The sequence below is a fragment of the Melospiza georgiana genome, chromosome 1, assembly GCF_028018845.1.
Source record: "Melospiza georgiana isolate bMelGeo1 chromosome 1, bMelGeo1.pri, whole genome shotgun sequence".
Lineage (NCBI taxonomy): Eukaryota > Metazoa > Chordata > Aves > Passeriformes > Passerellidae > Melospiza > Melospiza georgiana.
The window spans coordinates 66772130-66781303 of NC_080430.1; the positions used below are offsets into that span (position 1 = coordinate 66772130).

At 39.6% G+C, this 9174-nt stretch overlaps 1 protein-coding gene across 3 annotated transcripts; it reads left to right on the top strand.

Moving 5' to 3' along the window:
• Positions 1-2885: 2885 nt before the first annotated feature.
• Positions 2886-8688, top strand: LOC131090987 (transmembrane protein 14C-like). 3 transcript variants are annotated; one of them, XM_058036759.1, is made up of 5 exons: positions 2886-3204; positions 3319-3402; positions 5866-5967; positions 7840-7927; positions 8118-8688. In XM_058036759.1, exons 2-5 carry the CDS (start codon positions 3327-3329, stop codon positions 8173-8175), a joined length of 324 nt encoding a protein of 107 aa, XP_057892742.1. In that variant the 5' UTR covers positions 2886-3204; positions 3319-3326; the 3' UTR covers positions 8176-8688. The 3 variants fall into 3 exon arrangements, with proteins under 3 accessions (XP_057892742.1, XP_057892733.1, XP_057892723.1); XM_058036750.1 differs by having other exon boundaries at positions 3085-3113; XM_058036740.1 differs by having other exon boundaries at positions 3119-3208.
• The last annotated feature ends 486 nt before the right edge of the window (positions 8689-9174 follow it).

Consider the following 9174-nt stretch of genomic DNA (forward strand, 5'->3'; position numbering starts at 1 on the left):
TTAATGTTGTTTTCTGCACTACTGGAGTAGTCATTACTATTTCTGTTTTCAAAGAGTAATTGGAATTATCCTTTGTTCTGATTCACTTCATCCATTCCTCCTTATTTGTGTAGCAAGAGAAAAAGTAGAAAAAATCAGAAAAAAGATTGAGAGATTGTTTTATATCTCTAAACCAGCCTGCATTCCTCTCCTAGAGAGAGGAATGCAGGCTGGTTTAGAGATATAAAACAGGATGTAACTCCAGCTCTGTGCTCTGACACTGAAACAAAATGAGCATCATCAGTGCTGTTACAGACTTGTTCATGTGGCAGTAGCAGTATTCTCTTGGAAGTGGGTGTCCATATTTACCTTCTGTAACTGGTTTCCTTACTTAGATAAATGAACAAAGCCTCTTATTTGGATATTCAATATAGTTGATTTATGCAAGTTCAGTTTATTTCAACATTAAAAATATTAAGTTTGAGCTTACACAGCTTTTAATTTTATTTATACTCTAAATGTTTGTGTTCACAAACACATGCAAATACTATAGGACTTCAAATGGTTTGTTGACTTGACAGAAAGGTGCCAGATTTTTGATTCCTAAGGCTTCTACAGTAAATATAAGAATTAAAAAGCTTAAGATTAACTAAGAGAATTGTGTACAGCAATTTCATTTGTAAAGTCTTATGTCTATTTGATAGTGCTTATCTTATGTCCTTGACAAAATGTCTGCCACTGCTAAACTGTTTTTATTGTTTGAATTTTTAAATACATGAGCTCATGGACACAGTGATCACAGTTGCAGAAGCACTAGGAAAAAAATCCAGTCTGCATGTAATTTTAAGATTAAAAAGCAAAAATTCCACAGAATTTGGATTCTAAAGTTTGAACTTAGAAGTAATTACACATTTGTAAAAATCTAAATCCTCTGTGTAGTAACAAAGAATTATGCATCTCATGAGACTCAGAACAATTTGTGAACTGGAGACAAAGAGCAGTCCTTAGGGCAAAACCCATATTTTTTATACTTTGAGTGAATACTCTGCTACTAATGAGTACTTTGGAATTTGTTGTTGTCATATCTTTGTGTACATCTTCCTTTTCAGCACATTTTCCATTCTAGTTTTCAGGGAATTGCTTAGAATGGTAGAGGGGAGGCAGCAGTGCAGAGAGAGGAGATGTCAGCAGTGACAAAGCTGTCCCTGTCAGAAGGGGTGGGTGTGCATGACGCTGGGAGAGCACATGGAGCCATAGCTGCAAGGAGCAACAGCTCAGAGAGCAGCATCTCACCTGAGCCCCAGGTGAGTTCAACAGCTCCAGCAGCTGTGGATTTCTACCAGTTTTCTGCTTCCCCTCTTGGGGAATCCCTGTGCTGGATCACAAAGCAGAGCTCAGTGAAACTTGGACATCACAACTATTACATAGCTTGAATTAAAAAGGAAATACCATCTGTATGGTATTTCCATAATGCCATTATAGCTTAGGTATGTGTTGGTTGTGGCACTTTGCACAGAGGGAGGAGATTCCTACTTAAAACACTGAGGCTAACAAAGGAATTAAAGTCTCCCCACTTTCTGACTATTATGCTAATTCATAACGATGGCAAAATCTGAAATGCAGCAACAGAAAGCTGCATTTTGCAGAAAGTACAGGCCTCTTGTGTTTTATGCCTTCTGTTATGAAGAGGAATCAACCCCCTTCAGTTTAGGGATCTGGCTACAGGAGTACTTTTTCTTTCTATACGGTGAAACATCCATGGGACAATTGAAGTAATATCATCAATTTATATGAAGAAAATTCATTTCAGCACTCAGAAAAGAGAAAGTTTAGCTTTGTAGGCATTAGTCATCTCTACATTTTCCAGGCCAAAAAAAAAGCCAAACATTTTCTTTACAAGATGTTTTCCATCTCCTAGTGTTGAATAACTTCTACAGCAGACTGCTTTTTCTGTCTGTACTAGTTTGTAATTTGGAGGTCCTAGAAATCCCCTACGTGTTCCGTACAAGAGCTATACTGAAATTACTGCTCAAATCTGGAAGCAGCCTGTAGGCTGCCCAGAATTGGAGCTCATGCTATGCCAAAACCCAACCCCAAATTCTCAGCTGTACCGTGTAACCCCACTTCTGGGGGGCTTAGGTGCACACGACTGCAGTTCCGCAGGAGCTTTGCCCCTCACTGAACAGGAGCACAAAACCTGCTCTGTACTGGGTCAGTTGTAGGCACCAGGGCTTGCTCAGGCATCCCCGATGTGAAAAATGCGTATCATATGATTGGCTTTTCGCAGATATTAAAATGAATATTATATGTGTTGTGTTAGGAAGTAATCCTGTATTAATTCTCTTGAGTAGTGTGTTAAATACAGTTTTAGGTTATAAAAAATGTTAAAATAGAAACTATGCTATGTAGGATACTTTTTTTTACAGAAAGGACTTGAAGCAAAATAGCAGCCACAGGACACCTAAATCCTTCAGAGAAAGAGAATTTATTGCCCTCTTAACAGAAGAAACGAGCTCCTTCCCGCCTCGAAGGCGCTGTTAGGATTCAGAGGAAGAAGTTGACGATGACCAGACAGAATCCTGTACTTGAATGGAATTTAGGCATCATGTATGAAGTGTATGAATATGCAACAGGCTATTGTTTTTAAGGGTTAATCCTTTGTTAGCGGGGGTCCTTTTTCGGGCTCGTGCTGCCCAGAAAAACGTACCCAGACGTCCGTAACTCTTTGGTTCTATTGCCTCATATTGTCCTAATCCAAATTGTCCAAATTATTATTACTCTAATTGTATTACTATTTTTATAACCATTTTATTACTATTAAACTTTTAAAATTTTAAAAACAAGTGACTGGCGTTTTTCACACCCGACACTCGCCTCCCCCGCACGGGGGGATTCCCGGGAGCTCCGCACGTAGGTGCAAAGACACCAGCGCCTCCTTCTCCGCAACCCCTGGCTGCGGGCCTCACCCTGCCCTGCCTCTGCGGAGAGTTTTCACTTGGGTTTCGCGCTTGCAGCTTTCCTTTCCTTCCCCGGAACAGCCGGAAAAGGGAAGTTTTGGGCGGTGCGTGGCTGCCTGGCCTCCCCTTCCGCCGCCTGCTCCGCCCCGGTTGCTGCGGAGCGGGGCGGCCGCGCAGGTGGGGCCCGCGGTGTCCCTGTGCCCCCGGGGCTGCCTTCCCAACAACGCCGCCTGCATCTCTTGGGCTCGCCTCAGGGCCGAGGCTTTAGGCAGGTCCTGCTTGTGGAAAAGCTTGCCATAGCAAAATGCTTTGCTTCTTTAAATTTTTCCTCCCCTGGAAAAGGTTAAGAGGTGCTTATCTTCACCCCAGTTTTCTCTTCCAGTTTTCGGCATGGCAGTGGACTGGCTCGGTTTTGGCTACGCCGCCCTGGTGGCATCAGGAGGAATCATTGGCTATGCAAAAGCAGGTAGGGTGCCGAAAGGTGCTTCTGTCTCCCTCCCTCTTCCTCCCCCACCCTCTGCTCCCCCTCCCCAATAACTTGGTGTGAGCTGGGCAGCTTTTTACGAAAGCCTCCTATCTCGAAGTTGACCCATATGTAAATTTTATCGGTTTGTGCCATGTGCTGATAACTTGCTGCTGTTGGGGTGTGCTGGATTTTGAGTTGAGCTGGTGCTTTGGGCTGATAAGGCCATAATCTGCTTTCTGGAGGATGCTGATATCTGCTCTGTGCTCTTTGGGTGAACTGTCATAAGTTTGCTTCAGAAAGGCTTTCTCCTTGCTGTTTAAAATACAAGCATTCTGTAAGTCTTCTGTATCTTCAAGTGACATAAATCACCACTTTTCCTCCTCAAGAGATTTATTCCCATTTTAATCTTTGATGATAACAGTATACTGCAAGCTGCAGAGAGCTTTCAGAACTATCTTTTCTTCAAGTAGAGCTGAACAGTGCAAATCAGTCCTTAAACTTGTTTCTCTTCTGGGCTCTGCATCATAAGCTTACCCTCTGACCTACTGCTTTCATTTCCTGTCCTTTTTCTGAGTTTACCCCAGAAAAAGGGGTAAACTGTCCTCCAGACAGAACTGTGGATTTATTCCTGCTGCGACACTCTCTCTTTCAGCTTTGAAAATCCCTAAGCCATCTTAGTTTTTATGATAGAAAGGGGCATTGCTGAAGTCAGTAAGACTCTTATTAGTGCATTTGACTTGATAGATGCTAGTGCCTATTCCAGTCTGTTTTCCATTGGTCTAGATTTATCCTTTGGGTTGTGAGTGGAGTTTAGGACAGAAGGGACAATACTGAGAACTTAAGTAACTAATTGCATCTGTATTTCTCCAAGGCCATTATGAAATGATGGGTGTCTTTCTTGTCCTTTGGAACCCAATTGGGAGGATGTGGTTATGTTCAGGCAAGGGAATCCAGGTCACAGGATTATTGAAGGGGAACAGAAACTCGTATGGTAACTGCTGGAGAGAGAAAAAAAAAAAAAACAACCATACAAAGGAGCCATTATATCCTTACTAATAACTTGGGGAAACCAAAAGAAAATGGAACTTTCATGTGTAGAACTAAGTTGATCTGTTCTTTTACAACCTGATCTATCTACCCACACAGACAGGGGGCAGTAGTAGGTGCCTTCGGAGCAATATGAGAACATGGCAATCAAAGGGAGAGTGAGTGAGTGAGTTATTGATTTATTTTTCTGTCTTCATTTAGCAAGTTCTTGGCTCCCTGTGTTTTGAAATGTAGGAACTTCTTGAGCCAGAGGTGATGTGGTTGTCCTGGAAGTGTATGTGTCATATCTACTTAAACGATGCCTTGAGGTAAAATTCAAGGAAATTATGGATGTTTCTTAGCTCCCAGGCTTGTGGAAAGCATTGTAGCTACCACAGATTTATTTTAAACTCATATTCTGTGCAAAGCAGCCACCTAGTAGAGTGTGCATCTTTTCCTTGCACATGTGCAAGTATATCAGGTGCTTTCTATCATCTTTGTGTCTTGATTTTTATACTATAAGCAGGATACAAAGCAATATTACAGCAACCTTGTTGATGATTGAAAAATTATTACTTTTTGGAAGCAATATGCAGTCCTCCTTTAACATTGACAGGAGATCTTTATCAACTTAGTTTTTCAATCTCAAGTCTTTGAAAGGTGACCTCAGAAATGGAATGTATAAAGAACCACCTTCAGTAGCATTAAGTCCTTAATCCTCTGTTGGCCTTATGGAGGGCATTCACCACTCACAGTGATCATGCTACTTCATTACTTGATATACTCTATAAATAACCAATTTAGATGTGGCATCCTTTATTTTCTGCTAGGTTGGGATTATCATTTATACTAAGGACCTGATTCAAAGTTTAGGTGCATTGAGGGAACCTTCTTCCAAAGGCTGCAGCTACCTTTGGATCAAATCTCAGGTGTACTTAGGAGATATGACTTCTCATGTTCAGCTATGCCCTGCTCCTTGGCAATTCTTTGAATGCCCTCCTGCCCAATTCCACTCACTCATGTCCTTTTTTCTGATCTTAAATTCTTACAGTTTAGTCATTCTATTTTACTGCCTCTCAAAGAATTTTCATAAAACTGTTTTGAAGCAACATGCTTCGGTTTGTGCAAGGGAAACACCAATTCTTTTGCTTTTCTCACTGTTCTTTCAATCATGGATGTATTAATGGCTTTGCTATTAGAGAACTAAATACTAATTCTGTATGTATCTTATGCAAGAGTAATTGAAGTGGTTCTTTGTGTTGATCAGCATGGTCTCAATATCTTAAAAACCCCCTTCTCTAATCTTCTTTATGTCAATGAATGATGAATGCCCGTATTTTTTATTTTTATAATTTTTGGTGTTTTACAAAACAGTTAAGCTGCTGACCAAGGTAATCTTTAGGTTTCTAAGAAATGCATTATCTTCTACTTATTCAGGTAGTGTTCCATCACTAGCTGCTGGCCTTTTCTTTGGGAGTTTGGCTGGACTGGGTGCTTATCAGGTCTCACAGAATCCACATAACATTTGGGTTTCTCTGAGTAAGTAATTGAAAATTTTATTTGAAAAGGATTACATTTACCCTGTATATTTAAAATTAGTACCTAATAGTCTTTGCAGAAGCGTTAAACACAGATAGTGTTACAAATCTAACTTCAGTGCTGTCTAAACTTAACTGAACTGGTGGCTGCCAATATGCATCTGTCTTATACTGATGTGTTTGAAGGATCACAGTGCAAGAAAAGTGCTAATAAATGGATTTCTGAACTATTTTTGCCTGGAACCTTGTACTTTGAGCATCCTGCAGCAGGCTATAACATTTTGGGAAGTGGGATTCCCCTTCAGACTGACCATACCCCTAGCTGACTATTTTATTATCACAGAAAATGGCAGAGATTGTAATTGGCTTATTTTTATAAATGACAAATATGTGAAATTACAAAGGTGTTGATGCCTGGGGAGATTTTAGAGAGAAGCAAGCTTCAGTAATGCTGTTTCTTCCTTCTCAGAATTGGAGCTTCCCTTCCTGCAATTTGAGAAGATAACTGTGGAGAGTTACTGCTTAGTCAGTGTTTAAAGAGCCACCACTGACTACAGCATTTTTCCTCTGAAGCAGTGACAGAGCATCTGGCTCTTTGACATGTGAAAGTCACAAGTCAAAGGGGAATGCCCAGCATTTCTCTCCACTTCACCTTTGTTTACAGGCAATCCACTTCCACTGGCCAGGCCAAAACCTCTGCATGGTCAAGCCTTAATAACATAACAAACTGTGGATACAGCAAGCTGAAGAAGTGTGAGGTTAAGTGTTTTCCCAAATGTGTGAGACAGATACATTTCTGTAGCTCAGCAGCATATGGAGTCTTTTCCTCTTCATGCCTCAGAGTTTTTGAAGAAGATGTGTTCTGCTGCTGTTTGAAACAAAATTTCATTTTGAGGTGTGCATATTTTGAAGACAGGCTACTAATTAGAGCTTGAAGCATTTTAATACTGAAATATTTTTGTTTTGTTGTGTGTTGGACTATGGTCCCAGTCTCTTACATATCTCATTATGTGAGATTAGGAAGTGTTCAGTGACAATATTTTGTTTGGTGTTAGGGAGGAAGGATGTCATGGCTAGGACTGAAGATGAACTGGATCCTGCAGGACCAGTCATCACACAGAAGCAACAGTAGGGGGTAAAAGAGTTGTTGGAACAACGTGTGTGCAGCTGTTACCACTGGGTAGCAGATGCATACTAAGGATAAGGATTCCATCAGTGTATGTTTTCCTTACAGTTTTTTAGCATTCTGTCTTTATTTGAGATACTACGTTCCAGGGGCTGTCCTTTCTATCTTACTGAGTCAGTGAAAGTACCTGGCTCCTGTCTCTGTGTCCAGTGCTCAGGGACAATTAATTCTCACCTTGGTAATGCTTAGCACACTTCCCTTTTGAAGTCTTTAGAAAACAAATTACTTAATTCTCATAACATCACTACAAATTAAACATGATGCTACATGTTAGACATGATTACTACAAGTTAGACAAATGCTCTCTCCCATTTTTGAGAAGTGAGGGAATTATGTGCACAAGTTTAGTGATTTGCCTGTGTGTGGAAGGAGTGAGTTCTAGAGCAGTGTATCATAAATTATTTCCAGTCTCAAAAAGAGCACATTTTGAAAAACAAATTTGAGAAGTATGTGCAGAAGGATATATAGTGCACTGTCTGCTTGAACTTGATATAGAATACTTACTCTTTACAAACTGAGGCATTTTAAAATTTACACAATTTATTGACTCTCATTGTCCATTAAGTGAAGTAACCCTGTTTCTCTTTTTACTTGATGCTGCTACTTCTCCCTGTTCTGTTAGTTTTTAATTATGTTTCTCCCACACATGCATCTCTGCTGACTGGACTGTACAATCTCTCATTTAAGTTACATCTGGAGCACTGACTGCTGTCATGGGAACAAGATTTTACCACTCCAGAAAATTCATGCCTGCAGGGCTAATTGCTGGTGTCAGGTACAATACTTTTTTTTTTTTTTTTACCTCCTGTGTGTGATTTCTTATTCACTTAATTAAACTCAGATGGAGTGAAGATATTTTGTGTATTATTTTTGTTCCCATGCATCACTTGGATGAAGTATCTGAAAATGAATTGACAAATTATTGTTATTGTTGTTAAATTATATGTTTTCTTCCCTTTATACAGTTTGCTAATGGTTGGAAGATTAGCACTGAAGATGTTGGAAAAGCCCCAGGAAAAGTAACTGTTAATTTTACATCTTAGTATTTGGAAAAGGAGACCTGATCATGAAATTGCATGAATGCAGAAGTGAGAAGATGGAAAAATTTTCTGCATCAAGACATTTTTTAATCTTTTTTTATAAGGGGGAATACAATGATGGGACAGATAGTTTATATACAAGGTAGAGCTGTTTGTGTATAGAGAGAAATGGGTCCTGGGTTTGATTTTTCTGGCATGTTTCAATGTATTTTAACACTTACGTGTTTTAATATTCCAAAATATACTTCTGGCATGTATGAAGCAGAGAGAAAATATCCTGTAATTAAGAAAATATTCACAAAGAGGCACCAGGACTAACTGGCTAAATACAATAGTGTGTCTCAAACTTTTACACTGAGTATTACGGTGTGCTTTACCTGTTGCATTCTGAATTGATATACCATGTCCTTATAATGTCCAACAGATCTTGTCTTTTTATTGTGAAATGATGCTAAAATGATGCTTTTCTATAAGTAAAATTTGTTACAAACCTTTATTTGGCCTTTTTTTTTTGTACAATTTCTGTGTTTGGGGACAGGGCTATTTTTTTCACCTTGTTTTCTCAGTGGAAGTACTTGCAGTGGACTGTTAGTATCCAAGTGCTATCTTTCAGTGATATTTAAAATCACTTTATAAATGGAGGGATAGAAGATTAAAATATGGGCCTTCATTAACATTTCATTTTAAAAGTTGTTTGAAAGGAACTTACCCTGAGGATTAACTAAGTGAGATTTGTGCTAGGCTAAATGAGCAGTTGAATGTGATCTAGACTGTATAACTGGAGTAAAATACCCTAACACTATGTAATTCTGATATTACAGGCTTATTTGACAATAGAATGTGTCAGCACTTTATTTTTAATCTCTTAGGAGAGTGGCTGTGCCTCTTCAAATCTGTCTTTACTAGGAAACTCTGGAGTCAGGAGGGTTCCTTGTTCTGCTGTGATGCCTGAGGAGTGAAGTGTGGAAGAGGCATCAGTGGC